Source organism: Neomonachus schauinslandi, chromosome 2 (assembly GCF_002201575.2).
Source record: "Neomonachus schauinslandi chromosome 2, ASM220157v2, whole genome shotgun sequence".
Classification (NCBI taxonomy): Eukaryota; Metazoa; Chordata; class Mammalia; order Carnivora; family Phocidae; genus Neomonachus; species Neomonachus schauinslandi.
The window spans coordinates 59,272,669-59,293,662 of record NC_058404.1 but is presented as its reverse complement, the minus strand read 5'-3'; the positions used below and the strand labels follow the sequence as shown (position 1 = coordinate 59,293,662).

The 20,994-nt window shown below is 39.8% G+C and overlaps 1 protein-coding gene across 1 annotated transcript in view; it reads right to left on the bottom strand.

Moving 5' to 3' along the window:
• The window catches only part of SH3RF1 (SH3 domain containing ring finger 1), a 179,126-nt gene that overhangs the window by 53,625 nt on the left and 104,507 nt on the right, over positions 1 to 20,994 (bottom strand). Inside the window, 2 exon segments of the mRNA XM_021698901.2 lie at positions 12,408 to 12,503; positions 13,318 to 13,593. Of these exon segments, the coding sequence (XP_021554576.1) occupies positions 12,408 to 12,503; positions 13,318 to 13,593 (372 nt within the window).

Below are 20,994 nucleotides of genomic sequence, written 5' to 3'. Positions count from 1 at the left end.
AGCCATCCCTTAAAGGCATCTGCTACTACTGTAAAAAGCCCAGACACTGGAAAAAGTTTTGTTTACCACGTAAGAGGCTCCTATAAGACCAATAGCCTCTGAAACCGTAATTCCTCCCAGGGATTCCAACCTAAATACTCCCAACAATAGGGATGCTCCAAGGATCAAAAGGGGATTTCCCCCATGCTTTTGACTAACTCCCTGGGGAAAATAGACTTACCCATTGGCAATGAGGTAACTAAAGCTCTAAGAGACACTGGAGCCACACTCAGTCCTCGTTCTACCCGAATTATGGTCTAAAAATGTGACTGATATTGGCTGCATTCATTATGTACTACCAATAAAAATATAAATTGATGAAAATAAGTCCCTGCCTAATATTCACCAATTAAATGCAGAGGCTACTCAAGGAATTAAGCCCATTATTGAGGAATATGTTAAGCAAAGTCTCACTGTTTCTCATACAAGTCCTTGAAACACTCCTATCCTGTCCAAAAACCTCATGGAAGGGGATGGAGGTTTGTCCAAGATCTGAGAGCAATAAGCAACACAGTTATACCTCCACACCCAGTTGTGCCTAATCCTCCCACCTTGCTCTAAGCCATACCACCAGAAAGTAAATTCTTTACAGTTATATATTTCTGTAGTGCCCTTTTCAGTATTCGTATCAATTCCAGAAGCCAGTTCCTATTTGCTTTCATTTGAGAGGACAACAACACACTTGGACAGTAATGTCTCAGGGTTACACTGAGAGTCCAACCTACTTTTCTCAAAACTTAAAGACAGACATCACCAATAAAGAGTTTCCATATCAGTCCTCCCTTCTACAATATGTACATGACTTCTCCTGTGTTCAACTTCTGGAGAGGCATCTCTCAAAAACAGTCTCCACCTCCTTCAAGAACTAGCAAAAAAAGGGGACACAAAGTATCTCAAGGAAACCTTCAATTCTGTAAATCCCAAGTTAAGTGTCTGGGACATTTGATCACTAACCATAGCCTTCTCTGGATCCCAACAGAATTCAAGCTATCTTGACTTTTCCAAAGACAACTCAGAGGATTTTTAGGGTTGGTAGGATATTGTAGACATTGTATTCTAAATTTCTCTGCTATGGCTCAGCCTTTATATTCCCTTCATAAGCTGACCAAGCAGAGACCTTTACATGGGCAGCAGGATCACAGAAAGCCTTTAATAAGATAAAGAGCAGCCTACACAACCTTCCTGCCCTGTGGCATCCTAACTATTGATTACACTTCTTCCTTTTTGTTCATAAAAGAGAGAAATGCAGTGGGCATTTTAATCCAATGACATGGAGGCCAGCACTGACCCATTGGGTACTATAGTCAACAACTAGACCCAGTGGCCAAAGGCTTCCTTCCATGCATGCAAGCAATTGCTGCCACCACTAACCTTTTACCACATGTAGAAGAAATAGTAGTTCACCACTGACTACATACACCTCACTGGGCGGAAGCCCTCCTTAAGTCCCATCACACTCAACATCTATCCACAAGCAGACTAACCTCCTATGAAATTTTTTTACTATCCCCTTTGTATGTTACTATTGCTCGCTATAATACATGAAACACTGCTATTCTTCCTTTGCCTACAAATGAACTTCCTCATGATTGACATTGACAGACCAACTGCTGACTCCTTGAATTGATTTACAGGAAACCCCTCTTGAAAATACTGAATTAATTTGGTTTCCTGATGGATCCTACCTAAAAGATGAAACAAGTCAGTATCAGGCTGGTTACATAATTGTTTCCTTAAATGCAACAACTGAAGCTGACTCAATGCCCCAAGCAACTTCCACCCAACAGGCAGAACTTCATGCATTAGCTTGAGCTTGTGTCTTAGTCAAAATAAAACTGCCAATATTTATACGGGCAGTCAATATGCCTTTGGTGTTACCCATGACTTTGTAATACTTTGGAAACAAAGAGGTTTTCTGACCTCCTCTGGACAAAAGATAAAAAATAAATAGCACTTGTGTTTTAAACCTTTAAGAAGCCATTCAATTAGCTAAACTTCTAGCCTATAAAAACTCCTACACACTCTATGGCAAATACAGAAGAAAGTAAGAGAAAGCATCTGGCTGATGCAGCTGCCAAGAGAGCAGCCCTCAATTCACCCCCTAATATAATCAGGACATCCTTAACCTTGGCTGAGTCCTTTATTGATATGATGGACTTCTAACAGCACATTTAGCTGCCCAACAAAATAAGAAAAAATGTGTTGAACAAGGATGCAAATTTAAAACAAAAAGCGGGGCGCCTGGGTGGCTCAGTCGTTAAGTGTCTGCCTTCGGCTCAGGTCATGATCCCAGGGCCCTGGGAAGTAGGGAGCCCACTTCTCCCTCTCCCCCTCTGCTCGTGCTCTCTCTCACTATCTCTCTCTCTCTCTCTCTCAAATAAATAAATAAATCTTTTTTAAAAAAGTAAAATAAACCAAAAAACAATTTATGGGTAGGTCCAAATGGATGGCCAGTCCTCCCTGTATTAACAATAAATATACCCATGACTTAACTGATTGGAACACTGACATAATGATCTTATGGGGAAAACAGTACCACTGGAAGCCATATCTCAAATCTCCTTCCCAAGTATACCAGAAATGTCAAATTTGTCCAAAACATAACCCTAGAAAACTCATTCATACCTCTATGGGACATTTTCCCTTACCCTCAGGTCCCTTTGTTTTATGGCAAATAGACTTCATCCAGTTGCTGCCTTCTTAGGGATACAAATTTGTACGGGTAATCATCTGTATATTTTCTCATTGGGTAGAAGCATTTCCATGCCACAGAGCCACAGCCTCATCAGTAGGCAAAATATTATTAGAAAAAAAGTATTTTTGCTTGGGGAATTCCCTCAAAGCTCCATAATGACAGAGGTTTCCATTTCATTGGTCAGGTAATTCACTCTGTAAAATCTGGCCCATCCTACACTTTCATTGTGAGCTTACCAACCCCAGTCCTCAGGACTGGTGGAATGTACAGATAGGATTATAAAAAATCAACTGGCAAGACGCACAGAATCCTTTAAAGAGCCGCTCAACTTTAGGTCCACATCTACAGGAAAAAGCAGGTTGTCACTCTTTGAAATGATCACTGGCAGACCTATAAGGCTAGATGATGGAATGTACAAACCACTTTTGTTAAAAGAAGACCTTTTAATCTACTGCAAGGAACTCATAAAAGCCCTCAAAATTAACATATAGCTCATAGAGCAATCTTTTCACAGCATGCTCCCAGGAGAAAAAGACATACATTACCATGACCTCCAACTTGGTGATTATGTTTATTGGAAACATCATCTCCACGAAGATACCTTACAGCTCCAATAGAAAGGACCATACCAAATTATTAACCAATCCTTGTGATGCTAAACTCAAGGGTATTGACTCATGGATTAATTTTAAAAGGGCATCAACTCCTGAATGGTCATGCCCAGCCTTTGGGGACCTCAAATTAAAAGTCTCCAGAGAACACAAGACCACCTTGAAGACCACCCAGCCAGGATTAGAAGCAAATGACACCTGGTGTAGACTGCTTTCCAAGAATCTGGACCAGGCCTGTATATTAAACTCTTTAGCCAATGAACATTCATGAAATATTTGGTATCCTACTCCTTTTTACAGCAATAACTGCACTCTGCTTAATTTCTTCTTATTCCTCCTGGTTTCAATTGTTTAACTCTGTTTAAAGAGTTCTGATTTTACTATATCCAAAGATGATTCCCCTAATCCTACTCATTTTGTCCTCAGCCAACAGGGAAACTTGGCATAAAAGTACCCTTATTTGGTTATCCCATACTATGGCCAAAGCAAGAAACTTATCTGATTGCTGGATATGTCATCATCAGCCCCTTACCAACCATGGTAAAACAGCTGATCCCTTTGTTATACCTGTCAATAATTTTTCATCCCTTCTGAATTGCACCATAAATCAAACAACACCTTCAAGCTCCACTTACCGTGTCAAAATAGTTTTGCTGCCAGGCAAAACAAATCCCCCATGCTTTGAGGTTCCTCCTATCTGAAGAAGTACCTATAATATCCATGAACTCTCCTTTATCAATGGTTTCACTCAACAATAAATATCCTCCTAGTATATCTTGCCCTGGCCCTCTGTTTAACACCTCTTCCCAACTAGAAATGAGATCTACAGGCTGGACAAACAAACCACTCAATGCCTGAAAAAATAATTACATTAACCTACATACAGATCCCTGGTTTGATCATATGCCCTCTTCCATACTGGTAAACGAATCTATAAATAACCAGACACTGGCAGGTGTACTTTGTGTACCTTCAGGACGCATATTTGTCTGTGCATATAAAAATAAACCATAGACATTCGATTGTTTAGATAGTTGAAGACTCCCTGGACAATGTCTCCTGGGTTATTTAACAACTCCACTCATAATTCTTAAATGAATAACTCAAGGTTCCCAGAAACCAGGAAGACACAAGAGAGTCCTTAATATAATTGAGGATTACCCTGATGAAGATCCCTCTGTATATGAGGACAACAGGTGTGGCCACTCCCAAGCCTGTGACCTCGCTGGAGGGGTCAACCCTTCAGAAACAGCCCAGTTTGGTGGAATTTTTCGCTCCTGGCTGGGATAGGAACTGCATGGAACAAATACATGATATGACACCTATCCCAAACTATAAAAAGAATGGGCAGATCAACTGCTAGAGTCATTAGGGCTCAAAAGAAATCTTTAGATTTTCCTTCCTGGGTGGTCCTTGACAACCACATAGCTTTAGACTACCTATTGAATACCCAAGGAGGGGTCTGTGCTATCACAAACACTTCCTGTTGCACCTGGATTCAACTAAGCTTTTCAAACTCACCAAATCCCTAAAAGGAACTCATTCCCCTGGAATAAGAAGCTGGTTTAACCTTAGATTTCCATATTTATTCAGCTGGTTTCCAACTGGGATGGGGACCATCCTAAGAAAGGGATGACAAATAATATTACTCATTGTTTTATTAATCTATTCATTCTTTGTTTTAGTGCAACTATTAACTCTTTGCCTTTCTCAATGTTGTACCATGATTCAGGAAACCAAAATTATTGCTCGAAAACTCCAAACGATAGGCCAAGCCTATTCACTTGGACTTCTTGATACTCCTATCATAAATTTGATAACCTGCTCAAGTGAGGACAATGCCTAAGCCTTGTCTCCTGAAAACCTCCCTGTTGTGCAAATGTAGTCATAAGCCCTCCTCAAACATACCAATCACCCTACCTCTACTTTCCTTCCTCTGTGGGATGTGACTTTCTAAGAATGAGCCTTCCTACAGCTGAGGATGTCTATACTAATGTTGGATGACCTACTAGCTGATCACCAAATCTTTCCAAGGAAAGATCTCAATCAAAGGGGAGAAATGTGAAAGAAGCATCAAAATGGAGTCAGGCTTGCTAGGAGAGCTATTTAAAATGGAGCCAGGAGGCCATTAAGGAAGCAAGGCTTATTGCATGTCCCCGCCTGAAAGAAAAGGTAAGCTTTAAAATACAGGTCACTGCCAAACCACAAGCGTCCTGGGGCACCAGCTGCAACTCTGCCATTTCAAGAGAAATGAACTTTTTTCTTTTACTTACAAATGGACTTTTTGCTTAGTGATAGCCCTTAGCAACCAATCATGTACAGATAAGAATAGCTTCAACCTGTCAGCACCAATCATAAATCTTGACAAACAATTTATGTGGCTTTACTGGAAATCCCCTCTTGCATTTAAAAGCCCTTCTCTTTTCTCCCCACTTTGGAACACATTTTCAATTCCTCCTCGAATCTGTGTCTCTTGAATTGCAGTTCTCAGACCCCAAATAAAAGCCTCTGGTGTGCCCTTCAGTCTTGCTGCATTTCTCTATCGACAAAAGTATGATGCTAAGCAAGAGAATTCTCCCTTATTGATTTCTCAACAATCTCTCTAAATTTCATTTGTAAAAATTAATTTACTTCAGAACTGAAGGAAGAAGTGTGGTAAGCAACATAGTAATTCTTCCTCTCTGACTTTCCAACAGTTTCTCTAAGTTTCTTTTATAAAAATTAATTTACTTCAGAATTAAAGGGGAAATTTGGATGTGAAGCAATATAGTTATTTTCTCCAACCTCCCCCCAATTTTCTTACATTTCTTTTATTAAAAATGATTTCAGGGGTGCCTGAGTGGCTCAGTCAGTTAAGCATCTGCCTTCAGCTCAGATCATGATCTCAAGGTCCTGGGATTGAGCCCAGCATTGGGCTCCCTGCTGAGCCCTCCCTGCTTCTCCCTCTCCCTCTGCCTGCAGCTCTCCCTCCTTGTTTTCTCTCTCTCTGTCAAATAAATAAATAAAATCTAAAAAAAAATTTTTTCAACTAATTGAACATTTTACTTTGTAATTTTAAAAGAAAAGAATAGGGTCGCCTGGGTGGCTCAGTTGGTTAAGCGACTGCCTTCAGCTCAGGTCATGATCCTGGAGTCCGGGGATCGAGTCCCACATCGGGCTCCCGGCTCAGCTGGGAGCCTGCTTCTCCCTCTGACCCTCTCCGCTCTCATGCTGTTTCTCTCTCTCTCTCTCTCAAGTAAATAAATAAATAAAATCTTTAAAAAAAAAAAAAATAAAAAAAAATAAAAGAAAAGAATACACTGAAAAAGACAGATGATACAATATTTTCTTAAACTGCTCAATCAACTCTGATTATTAAGTCAAGATTAATAATCAAGAACTACTATTTTGGAGGTACCTAGGTGGCTCAGTCTGTTAAGCCTCTGACTCTATTTTGGTTCAGGTCATGATCTTAGGGTTGTGAGATCGAGCCCCAGGTTGGGCTCATGCACTGGGTCTGGAGACTACTTAAGATTCTCTCTTTCCCGGGCGCCTGGGTGGCTCAGTCGTTAAGTGTCTGCCTTCGGCTCAGGTCATGATCCCAGGGTCCTGGGATCGAGTCCCACATTGGGCTCCCTGCTCGGCAGAAAGCCTGCTTCTTCCTCTCCCACTCTCCCTGCTTGTGTTCCTGGTCTCGCTATCTCTCTCTCTGTCAAATAAATAAATAAAATCTTAAAAAAAAAAAAAAAAGATTCTCTCTTTCCCTTTCCCCCTGCCCCTCCCCGCATCCCCCTCTCTCCTTTCTCTATCTCTCTCTAATAAAAAAGACTATTATTTTGGTCTTCTGCTCTTATTATTCTCTGGAGCAAAGGCTTTAGGTTAAGAAAGAAAGTTATTGCTATTCTGAGTTCCTTCAAGGGTCAGTCACCTTGGCAACTTCCAACTATGTACCTAAATCTCTACCTCTTATTTCCTGGAGCACAGATGATATCTCCCAATTCCCTGAATCTGCAGAAGAGAAAGCTAGCACTCCTATCCTTAAGGCCACTTGTGCTTTCTGAGACCGGCACATATGATTTTTCCCTGTTAAGGCTGATAGCACTTAATTCTCTTCCCTAGCCATGGAAACATCTCCCAAGATTTGCCTGTGGTTTTCTCCTAAAAGTTGAAAACAGCAAGTAACAGCTCATCAAATTGTATACTTTAAATATGTGTAGCTTATTGTATAGCACTTATAACCCAATAATGTTATTTTAAAAAATGAAGAACCTTGACAATAAGGTCACCCAGCTCTCCTCAAGGGAGCCAAAGGAATAATCCTAAGCAGGTGAAAATTCATCTCAGAAAGTACTAGGGAGTCATCTGTATATTAGAGATAAATAATCAGTAAAGGCTTCAAGATCTAATCCACAGAATACGGTTACCATTATTTGGTCTGGAAAAATTCTAAAAGTAGGCACAACCAAATACTCACCCAACCTCATTAATTAAAAAGAAAAAAAATCTCACTAAGGTCACACAACAGACCTTTTAGGCGTTGAGAAATGGAACTTCCTGAAATAACACTAAGATAAATCAATGATGAACTAGATGCCTAGGTAGTGAAAGATGGGAGTATTAGCTGAAAAATGTAAAACTTGTCAACATCTAAAAACCAATCTGGTTTTGGTTTAAAACCTTTCACTCTAAAGGTTGTTAGGTTGTTCATTCATTCTTAGAGCTAATATTTATTGAGAGCCTATAATGGGCAGGTGCTATACAAGGACCTCAAGGGACCAAGGTAAACCAGAAAGAAGATAAGGTGCTACCCTTAGGAGCTCACTTCCTGATAGGGGCAGGGAGACAGTAACCACATCAACAAGTAACTCAAAATAGTTGAAGAGAATATAAAATGCTATAAAGGAATAATAACAATGGGGATAATAATCATAGCTATCACTTAAACAGCCCTGACTAGGCACTACAGCGCTGCTTTTAAGTATCATTGGAATTAACCCACCGTATGAAGTAGTTCTATCGTACAAATGAAGAGACGAGGACCAAAGTCACTTAGACACTTAGTGGTAGAGCAAAGACTTGAATCCCAGCCATCTGGATTCAGAGTCCAAGTTCTTCCTCACAATCACACCACCAGGTGTGGAAGGTAAAGCAACTGGCAAAGGAGGAACTACTTTAGATAAGGTGGTGAGGAAAAGTCTGTCAGAAGAAGTGACAGAGATCTAAAAAATGAGAAACATAGCCCTTCTTTCTGGCAGTAATTAAGGAGTAAGCATAGTTGTCTATTGGGCTATACCTACTTCATTATATCTGCACATAAGGAATGCTTATTTTTATATTACATCTATATAGCAGAGGAGCAGGTTGCTAAATAATTTTTTTGTTGCTGTTAAAAAAAAACTGGGTAAGTGATATTTGCAATGAATGACTAAGAATCAAAATAAAATGATAAAATTAATAAAAATGTATAGTTCACCAGAACCTACAATGCACAATGGTTGAAAACATCCCAAATCCCATATTTAGCATTTAGTTCATTCAAACTTTTTTGCTTGCTAAGAATCATGTCATACTTGTTCAAACGACTGCTAAACTTGAATGACTCAGCTCTGAATTAATGACATTGTTCAAGTCTTCCATCCTATTTTGCAGAAGAGTGGTATTTTTGAACAAATAAAGAAGAAAGCTACTGATTTCTTTTTTATACTGCATTCAGTCCTTGACAAATACACCCTTTTATACATATCCTGGCATGGTGTCTTCAAGAATTCCCCAGATTTCCCTAAGAAACCCCTGCCCCTTCCAAATTTCCAGCTTGCTCAAGTCTAGGCAGATCCTGTCTAAGCAGAAGAGAATCCACAACCTCTATGGCTCAACCTCAATCTTAGGAGCCTAAACAAAGGCTCCAAGGGAAGAAATCAAGGCCACTTATACAGCCATTCTTTGCCCTACTCATTCTCCTTAACCAGAGGCTCCCACTCTGTTCAAACCGTGAAGAATTTTGTACTTTAATAAAAGGTCATTTGTTTGTGGCTATACCAGACCACAGTTTTATTACCTTATTCTAATATAGGTGCAGATTGTACTACACAGTTACGGGATGTTAAGGGAGAAGAGAAAGAGAAAGAAGACAAGAAGGAAGGGTGAACTATTCCAGCAGCATTTCTATTTCTCAATGTCTCAATCCTCCCACTCAATTCTCTTTACCCACCTCTAATACTCAGCTCCTTTCAATTTATCCCACCCCCTAATTCCACAGCTGAACCTCTGACCCCGTGATTCTACTCCAGGTCCACAATCCTATCCCTAAGCCCATTCTGTGTAGAGTTGCTGCCACAACCAAGTTCCTTGAGCATTTCCATTAGCAAAGCCAACCAGCAGGAGTTGAGGGGGAGTTCCTGCTTCTGCTGACAGGCCTGTGGAGATCAAAGATGTCACTCTGAGACTCAGAATTCAATTCTGAACTCATTCCTTTCATTATATGTAGTAGTGAGATTCTTTTATTTGATCATTACTATACTCTGCCATATTCTGGATTACAGTCTAATCTGAGCTCCAAACCACTATGCATAAAACACAGCAGTGCCAGACCCTTCAAAATATGTTATACATTTGATCCTCTCAGAACATCTGGGGGAGGGGGGAAGGTAACAGTTTTTGGAGCACTGTGAAAAAAGCAAAAGCACCTAACAATCATGGAGACTTAAATGTATATTTATAAGATACAAGAGAATGTTTTACACCTGGCTTTTTATAACACAGCCTGTTTTTATACTGGGGATAGTCTGGACCCTAAATGGGTCAGAGCAAGAGAAAGACCATTTCAGGAAAAAGGCTCAGTTTTTGATTCCTTATAGTTAGCTTTACCCCATCTAAGACTGCTTGTAACACAGTCTATACTTTATTTAAATAGCTGAATTTTGATAGGTTGCTATTGAAATCCGCCCCCCAATTCCCCTGAAGGCTAAACCAGGTGTTACTAATCCCCAGATGCTCTGCTCCTACCAGAAACTTCAATCTGATGGCCTGACATCAAAGAAATGTTCATAGTCTCTTAGAAATAGATGATTTGTTTATCCCGTCTCAACTGGCAAAATTCTGGTTCAAATGAGAAAAATACTCATTTGAAAGAAAGGAGGCAGAAGAATGAAAATACCTTCCACTTGGGCAGAAGTTTATCTTTCCAACTTAAGTTAGAATAAATAATCCTAATGACCTGAGTGACTCAAAATGACTCTGGATTTGCAGGGGTGGATCTTTTACGCCTATCTGCACAATTCTACACCTGCTCAATAACAAAAAAGTATAGCAATCCTTTTTCATGCATCACAAACCAAGTATTGGCATGTAATATTGATAATACCTAACAAGTAAAGACAAGCTTTCATTACTAATCTCGTGCTTACCCATGCTTTTCAGTGTAACTATTCAAATACTTGGAAATGCTTGTAATTTTCCATGACCCACAGCTAGAATATAAAAATAATATACAGGAAGGATTGCCCGAGAGTTAGGAATTTTTCTTCTGTTGTTTACTTTCAAAGGAGAAAAAAATGTTTCAATAAATAGGAACATATGGATAAAAATCTAGGCTCATACATGGTTTGAATTATTTTTCCATGGGCAAACGGTAGTCAAACTGATTTTTAATGAAAACTTTAACTACAATGACAGGATTTGTCATTTTAGTTTTCAAAATCATGCCAAAACAAATGCCTCAGATAAAAAGATGGAAAAATAAGTAAGGAGGTTTTTCTTTTTTACATGCTTAAGATACATGCTTTGATATCTTAAACGACAGAATTACTTTTAATTTCCCCAAACAACCTGTTTTCTCTTACTTTTTGGCTCTTGCACATGCCAGTTGTCCTGCATGGATGTTCTCCTTGCCATAAAAATGCACCTTTTCTATTACTCTTGGTTAGCGTTTATTTATCCATCACACAGACATCCACTAAGAACTCACTTCTTCTAGAATCCTTCTGTGACCTCAGCTAACTTTGTATCGTTGTTTGCACTGTGTTTCATTCTTTAAAAATGCCTTCAATTTGTTTTCAGCAAGAAATTCTTATGACTAAAGGACATGAATATTTATGACATATGATGTAGTGCAGGCTTATAATGTAATGTTACAATAAATTGTAACATCCTATTTCATTTTTAATTTGTGTTATTCTTTAAAATAACAGAACCATACTCTCTATAAAAGACTTCACTGAATCAGGCTGGCCATAACCTTCCTGAGTAAAGCTGATTAAAAAGGGAGGAGGGGAGGGGAGGGACTAAGGTATTGCTGGTATAACATGGGGGAATATTCATTCTTTTACGTCATGTTTATTAGAGGCCTACTCTGCAAATCACCGTTCTAGTTCTGATGATGTGGCAGATAATGAAAAGAAATAAGTAAACAATCATACACTCACCTCCCACCTTACTCAGAACTTATCAACCTTCTGTTCCCAAAGTTGGCAAATGGAATAGAACACCTGGAAACAATATAGGTACTGATAGGAAGCATACAGTAACATTTAACAAGACACAGGAATGCTTTTAGCAGGGGGACACAGTGAAGAGTTTCAAACATTTCAGAGTCTTCAGTAATTGTAGGCAGGATGGAGCAATTCTTCCTAATCCATCCAGTGATCTGGAACAGGGCATTCCTGGTGCTTTGTGTGGTGAAGACGATTTCTTCTTCTTCTCCTCCTCCTCTTCCTCTTCCTCCTCCTCCTCCTCCTTCTTCTGTAGGCTGGGTTTTTGTCTTTTTTTAACCCCAGTTTTATTGTGATATAATTGACATATAACATTGTATTTGTTTAAGGTGTACAACCTAATGATTTGCTCTGTGTATATATTGCAAAATGATTGTGAGGGCTTCTTTTTTCTTAATTTAAAAAAATTTTAACTAAAAAAAATTTTTTTTTAAGTAGGCTCCACGCCCAATGACCTTGAGATTAAGAGTCACATGCTCTACCGACTGAGCCAGCCAGATGCCCCTGGGAGGACATCTTAATACCCAAAATGCATAAGTAAGATTTGTTTACTAAGCTGAGTACTACCAGGATTGAATTTTCTACAGATTAACTTACCTCAACATATGAAATTGGAAATATTCCTATTTTGTCTGCCAGCATTCCTTCGGCCCAGTTTTCATCCACTCTACGGATCACAGTCAGAACATCATCCTGAAGAAAGAGCAAACATTAGTCTACTTGATCCCACGTTAAGCTCGTCATTTAATTTTCCTTTTCAATAAAGGGGCCGCCCAAGTTTTAAGAGTACATGAATTAAAATGCTATGACATGTCTTTAGTACATGAATCCAATGTTGTCACAAACTAAGTGGCCATTATCAATCAAACAGTTGGTCCTTTCAGACAGTTGTAAAACTATGTACTCCCTCTATACAGGGGCTCGCTGCTTTTTACAACTTCAAATGCTACCCATCCCAGGCTCTTGAGCTTCTGTTTTAGATTGATTCTCAGGCTCTTCTCATGTTCTCTCTGATAATATACCAAATGCCCATTTAAATGCATATCCTACTGCTTTTCTTTTTTAAAAAAACAGTATTGTGTTTATCTACTTAAAGTTCTAAAGCGTTTTATCAATTCAGTAGATATACTCCTGTGTGCTTTCAGCAGAGAAATTTATGTATAAAATAAGGAAATAATGATGTTTCATTTTGTTATTCATAATTCAGTAAATTAAAATCCCTGAGTGGCACACACATCCTGTAAAGTGGCTTAGAATTACATTTAGGCTCTAAATATGAAAATGATAACACACAGAACATCAACCAAAATTATCTTTCATATAAGAACAGCCTATGCACAAAATTATTTTTTTATGACTTTAAGAAAACTGCTTCCAGGTATTTTTAAAAGCACAGTGAAATACTAAAACTATTTTATCTTTTTACAAAAGGAAATACAAGCCATATTCCTGTGTATCCAGGTCCGAAGGAAGAGTTGACAAACAGAAAATCTCATTCTAAATTTACCTTTGCAAATGGAAGGCAATCTTTGTCTGCTTCCTTGTCTTTCACTTCAAAGTCATAAAGTGCTTTGCACTGAGGTGGGGGCTGAGGTAACGGTTTGATAATCTGCACAAAATTTGTGGGGAAAAAGCCATGGATCCCGTTGACTTCCCCATGATACCAATTTTCATCCACTTGTCGCCGCAAAATGATGATGTCACCTTTGCTGAATTTAAGGTCTCCAGGCTCTTTCCCTTCGTAGTTGTACAACGCTTTGGCACAAGGTAACTGAGGTATACCCTTAAGGAAAGAGATGAGTTTTTAATTAAAGGATGGTCCAAAAATGTCTGAAAATTTAACTGTATTATAATTTTTAGTCAAAATCAACTCGACATAGCATGCAGGTCTCTGGAGTTTAGTGGGTGGGAAAATGAAACCCTTCCGGGAGGAAGTGATAACACATGAGCCAAGTCTTCAAGGAAACACAGGAGTTAGCCAGGCAAAGCTGGAGTGGAAGAATAAAAGAGAAAAGTGAGGCATTCAAAGCAGAGGGGACAGCACCAGCAAAGACACGAGCATGCTGTGCAAAGGGACTGGAGTTTTATAAAGAATGCAGTGTTCATGGAGAGGAATTATGGAATATAAAGTGTAGAAGTAGGCAAAAGCTAACTCATGGAGGGTCTTGAATAACATGTAAAGAGGTTCAACTGCTATGTCCATCAGGCAATGACAAGCCCTCACAGGTTTGAAATACAGATGGCCATGGTAAGAAGCAAGTGTCAGGCATTAGAGTAGAAAATGGACAAAATGGGGTCAGGCTGACAGCTATGTGCAAAGCACAGGCCTAAACTACTTGAAAAATTTTTTACAGCCTAATCTTTCTAATGAAGTAAATAGGAAGCCCTACTCATAGTACTGCCCTCTCCCTGGGCTCTTCCATCTCCCCAAGCCACCCAAAAAATGGATCGAAGTTTTATACCCCAGAGGCAACAGAACTTCATAATATAGTTTTTAAAAATTACTTTGGGGGTGCCTGGGTGGCTCAGTCATTAAGCATCTGCCTTCGGCTCAGGTCATGATCCCAGGGCCCTGGGATCGAGTCCCGCATCGGGCTCCCCGCTCTGCGGGAAGCCTGCTTCTCCCTCTCCCACTCCCCCTGCTTGTGTTCCTTCTCTCGCTGTCTCTCTCTCTGTCAAATAAAAAAAAAAATTACTTTGGTTTCTAGTCAGAGATTTAGAGTCTGGCCTACTCCTAAGCCAAACTTTTTTTGTTAAATATTTTTGTTTGGCTTAAGAGGAATAGCCAATTCTTGGCTCTCAAAATGCTATTGGCAGTCATCTTGTGTTGGCTTGATCCAAGTGATGTTGCGTTTGGGTAATGAGGGCTGCTCGAGAGGCCAATATCCTGAGGAGGCAGGAGCTGAGCCTTCCAGAAGTTCTGACAACCCTCATGTGCGCTCTGACTTTTGGACCCTGCCTTAAGATCTTGCCTATGAAGGCATGACCCCTGTAATCCGGCCATGACCTAATCTTATAAACAATTCTGCTGTGCCCTTTGGTTTCTGCAGAAGGGAAATGTCCATCAGGAACTCTGGTGCCTCACAATCCTGTGAACTTTAGTCATATCCCCTTCAGTGTCCAACTCTGTGGAATGATTCTAATTTTTGTCTACTCTCACAGAGATGCCTCACTGCACACTCTACTTTATTACCTATTTCTGGAAGTCTGGTTATCATAATATAACAATATTTCCCAAGATAGGTTTGAGGAAATAACAGTAAATAAACACAGAAACAAATATCACTATGAAAGAGGGCAAGAGTGATCGAGCCAGAGACAGAGAACTGACAAGTACTATAATAAACCAACTCTTGGAACATAGCTGATGGGACCATGATCAGGGAGTTTCAGGTAAGGGTTGGAAATACAGACTCCAGAAGCCAGAATGCCTGGGTTTGAATCCCAGCTCAGCCACTTACTAGCTGTGTGACCTTGAGAAAGTTAACCTCTCTGTGCCTCAATTTCTTTGTCTGGCTTGTTGTGAGGATTTAGTGAGTTAATGTATGTAAACCACTACAAAAGGCCCAGCAGTTAGGAAGTGCTACATGCGTGAACTATTATCATCATCATCACTGCCCAGTATGAAAAGCCTTGCTCACCAGTGAAACACAGCACCTGAAAATGTATTCGTCTCTATGCAGCTGGATGCTTTTCCTTTTGGATGAATTCACATAGCAATTACATTTTTAATACATATTCACTGTATAGCAATGCAAAGAATGTTCCTCCTAGGAAGTATTGGGATTTTGAAATGTGCATTTCTGAAGCACACATTTGTTTTCTAAGTGAAATCCATTCATCTTCTGGTTCAACAGAAGAAATTACAAATTCACTGACATGCACGGTTTAATAGGGGATGGCATTTTAGATGTGGCTGTAGTTCATCTTGACAGGGCTAACGTAAGGCATTGGAAGCCTGCATGAATTAATTGAAAATCCTATTACAAACTCAGTGACAAATAACTCTATTCACCATTATGGCCTGTTTTCTCGATTTTTCCCCCCACCTCAATTAGCTCTGTTTGGCCCACTCTGTCCAAATCCATGCCAGCCAAATCCATGCACTAAGATACACATTTAGCACTCTTAGAAACCACTCTGAACTGCTCCTTGAAGAGATCTGTAAAATTCCCCCAAAAACACAGTATGGTTCTTTTGTGACATGCTTATGTGGAAACTGAAGGAATTTATTTCTTCACAGATCACTTCCACACACCAGTGGCCCAATGAACTTATTAACTTTTCCAGCAAAGCAAATCTGTTAAGTATTCCTAAAATCATCACACATTCTTAATACAATGAATGGCAAGGATAAAACTTAAAACAGTGATATACATTATGGTTAGCCTAGTCACATCTCTGAGACTGCAACCTAAAATTATTAATTCACACTGATTTGCTAAATCTTGACTGCTAAGGCTATTTCAATGATCAATAACCACAGAGAAAGAATCATAAAGCTTATGGCAATCTAATCCACGAGCAGATATTTGTGCATCTGGCTGTGTTTTTCTATGGTGTTCTTTTTCAATTAAATTCTAAGAGGCTAAAAAGCCAGTTTGTGTCAAGTTTCTCAAATGAAGGTTTCCCACATTAAATAAAATGAATTCTACTCTGATTTCAAATCAAGCAAAGTTCAGTGATCTTTTAAAGGCTTATTCCCACACAGACTGCAGATGATTAAGGATAAATGGTCAAACGACTTGGAAGAGCCATAAAAGAATGCATTTTCCTTTTGCAACATCTGAAGGATAAAGCCAAAACAATTGGTTTGATAGCCTCGGACTTCTCTTGTGGGTAAAATACATCCGGGGCCCACGGAGGCACTGCCTTCTCATTCATCTCCTTAGAAAGGTCTGGGAGTCATGTCATCGCCTGGGCCCTTTGCCCTCCGTGCCTTCGGCAGGCTTTCCAAACTGCTGCCTTTCTTCTGTATCCTCTCATCAGGCCAAGGCCCCTGAGGATCCGCAGAGCTTACATTTCCCACTTGGCTACACATGAAAGGGAGGCTTAAAAGGAGAGAAAGCCAGAGAGAAACTGACTCTGCAGTCTAACCTTGGGTTTGCAGCTGTCATTCATGCTGCCACCTTTATCAAAGACCTTGGCAATTTAGACAGGTGAGCTATTATAACAATTCTTAATCTGAAATACATTTCAACAAATAGGGACTACTTTGCTCATATAAAAAGGAATAAATATGACAGTTGGCCAGTTTTACTCTTCAAGTAATTTTGCTTCTACATTATGTATACAGATATTTAAATGACATTAAAATCCTTATGAGACCTGCACACAAATATTTTTGATTAAACACTCTACACTCCATTTTTGTATCATCAAGTGTATTCCAATATATCTGGCAAAGTACTACTTGATGATGTAGCTGAGATTCTGACGGGTAAATAAAACATTCACTGCCAATTTATTTTATAGACTCTAAATGCCAATGCCCAGATATACATGCAAGACAGCCTCCTTAAATTCAAATCTCTTCATGCATTTCTTACTGCTCCATAAAGTAAAAAAGATTCAATGACCTACTAAAAAGAGTATTTGGAAGATACTCTTGCCGTAGGAACAGCACCACAGTGTGTATAATTTAATAATTTAGTTATATCTAAATGGGCACAAACTATGGCTGATTTCTACTTGACTTTCAAAAACTTTCCAGAAGAACTGAAGCACAATGAAATTACAATAATAGGAAGTACTACCCACAGAGTAATAAGTAGCAAAATGGGTTCAGAAAAGGATTTTTTTTAATGTCCTTTGTAGGGGTGCCTGGGTGGCTCAGTCAGTTAAGCATCTGCCTTCAGTTCAGATCATGATCTCAGGGTCCTGGGATGGAGCCCCGCATTGGGGTTCCTGCTCAGCAGGGAGCCTGCTTCTCCCTCTCCCCACCGGCTCATGCTTTCTCTCGACATCTCTCCCTCTCTCTCTCTTTCTCAAATGAATAAATATTTTTATAAGTAAATAAACTGTCCTTCGTACAACAAAATACATGTTGTTGGCTTTTCCCTACAAAGTGAAAATCTATCAGAATGTACCAACAGTATTTCATAATAATACTGATTTTTTAATAGTTAATAAGTCTTAAATATTACTCTCAAGATGTCTAGGTTGGATTATTACTCAAATATTATTGGACCATCACTTGAAATATTTCAATTTCAATATAGCAAACATCCAGTATTACAAGTTATTTTTCCAAAGCAGTAGAGACTGAGAATCCCATAATCCCATGATAGCCCATCTTTTTATTCGTTCTTTCCTTTAAAATTTATTTGTGGAGAGCACTGTACGGGGGCATTTTATCTGGTGATCACTTTCTTAAGCTACTATCTGCTATCCACCCCAAGTTTGTCACATAAAATCTTCTCATCAGACTAACTGTAATCATATCTACCAGCACTTCGAGGATGGCAGCTGTGGATAAACAAAAATGAAGAAATACATGTTTTCTTCATTCACTTTTCTTGTCTTTTTGTCCTTATTTTACTGTTTCACTGTCCTCTTGCATGCTCATTTTCTCCAGCTTTCTCCTTAAGTAGACTCTTTGCAGGCTGCCTGTCCTTCTCCTCTACTCCTGACGTGGTTCTGGTTCCAACCTGCCTCAGAAAGTGGGCTGACTGAGGCCGGCTTTGTGCCTGTGCATCCAGCTCCTGCTTACACTCCATACACTCTTACCTGCTCCTTCTCCTCACCCTCGGCTCCTACAACCCAACCCATAAGCCCTTACGGAGTTTCTATCCTGACTCATGACTAAACGGCAATCAGCCAGTTATAGCTTTCAGCCTTGTTGTTTTAATAATATTAATGGTTTAGGGGAAGGGTGGACGGAGAAAAAAAACCAAACAAACAAAAACCCAAGGTTAAAAGGAGAGGAGACAAAGTAGCAGCTTTCCCTGGGCAGTATTCTCACTGTTACTTAAACAAGTGATAATACATAATCATTTATTTAATCAATACTTAATCAAATGTAAATACAGAATGAAGTAAGTTGAGGTCAAAAGATTATGTTCAAACACCGAGAGAGAAAATAAAGAGCAGAGTTTTCCAAACTTAAGAAAAAAATGATAGAGGAGGCTCTTAATTTTTTTTTCTAGGAACTGCAGTATAGAGAATAGATAAATACAACCCCATGGGGTGGAATCAGGGCCACCGTGGCTCCCCTCTCCTACTTGCCAGGAGTGCCCACGGGGGCACTCAAGAGCACAGTTTGAAAAGCACTGTTACAGGGAGAGAAGTGGAGGCACATGGCTTAGGAAATATCTAGATTTAGGGGATTAAAAAAAAAAACCCTAAGAATTTGAGAGGTAGGAAGAGAACAAGCAGAATACAACCATAGTAGCAAGAATAATTCCTGCAACATGATCTTATCCATATCACCTGTGTCTTTAAAATCTGGAAACAATTCCCAATTATCTCTCCAATCAAATTGGTGTCCTAAACCATGGGCTTTATGGCCCCCCCCCTTTGCAATGACTGTTCCACTTCATGTTTTCTGTCAGCAAGTAAACCAGTCTGCGGTCGTCACCTCCAACCTCCAACAGGCCATCCCCTCTGGCTACTGTCTGAACATCTGTGTCCCCCCAGATTTCACTGTTGAAATCCTAACCATCAAAGGTGATGGTGTTAGAAGGTGGGGCCCCTGAGAGGTGCTTAGGTTTTATGGGTGGAGCCCTCATGAATGGGATTAGTGCATTTATAAAAGAGAGCTCCCAGAGCTCCCTAGCCACTCTGTCCTGTGAGGCTACAGTGAGCAGGCTCCAGCCATGACCCAGGAAGAGGGCCTTCACCAGAATGCAACCATGCTGGCTCCTTGATCTTGGACTTCCAGCCTCCAGAACTGTGAGAAATAATTTCTGTTGTTTATAAGCTTCCCAGTCGGTGACATTTTATTATAGCAGCCTAAATGCACTAAGATACTCCTTCATCAAAATTCTTCAAAAGCAGCCCACCTCTCTGTCCACCTTCCTACATGGAGAGTCCCCAGCACTTATACACATACATCTTGACAGAGCTACAGTTGATAATTACACTGCATTTATTTCACTTCTATTTTTATCGTATCTAGCCTGACTATTCAAACAAATTCTGTTCAAATTCTGTTGTTTGAAATCAGATGTAAATAAGGCCAGATCAGAGATACATTCTAGTGCAGGTCAACAGGACAGATTCTGTTTCCCAGATGTAGGGGCCACTTGTTCTTAAGGACCCAGTGCAGGCACTGCCTCCTTGGGGAAGAGTCTCTTAACCTTCCCTCCCCCAAATCTGGAGAAAGTGCTGTTCTTGTGCTCCTCCAGCATGTCTTACTCATCCTGTTACTATGGCTTTCATCTCACTCAGTTTACAACCTGTTTCCCCTACCAGACTGTAACCTCCTGGAGATCTGGGACGATGTGTTACCCATCTTTAGATCATGAGCACCTACAACCTCAGCGTCTGCGAATAAATTCTTGGTGGATAAATAAATTTAAAAAATGAATTTATCTCTAGGCTGAGGTCTATGATATGGATGGCTAAGTGTAAAAAAATACCGTATCTAAAGGAAAAGCAACTTAAAAGACAATTCTGTGGATAGTCAGGCTCACCAGCTTAAATGTATTGCACAACATATGCACTCACATATTTCCGTGCCTCTGGTACTCCTCATGAATGGCAGACCGTGAGCCCATCCTTGTGAAACTGTCTTCAGTGCCTCCTATGGAACACAGCGTATGGTGGGCGCTTGACACTGAGACATGGGAGGAGCAGGAATACTGAGGAAAGAATTTCATTCCCTGTTTCTGAAGGCTGCTGGGAAACCTGGAGCACACGAAGGTGCCACAGAAAAACCTGGGGGAATGTGAACGAGTCTAACTGGTGTCCACTTCAATGTGCCCTGGAAATATGACTAAAAACATGATCCATTCTGGAAATGGGCAGTTGAGTTTGTACTAAGCAAAATGCTGGCATCTGAAAAATGTGAAACAAATTACATAGCAAACCACAGCAAACAAATATTTTCCTTTCAAACTCATCTGGTGGTTATGAGGAAATAGTCACGTAGTTGATATATAGCTTTTTTTCTTGGCTGGCCTTAAAAAGGGAGTATCCAACTGACAGACAAATCATTAAAGAAAACAAATCTTACTGAATT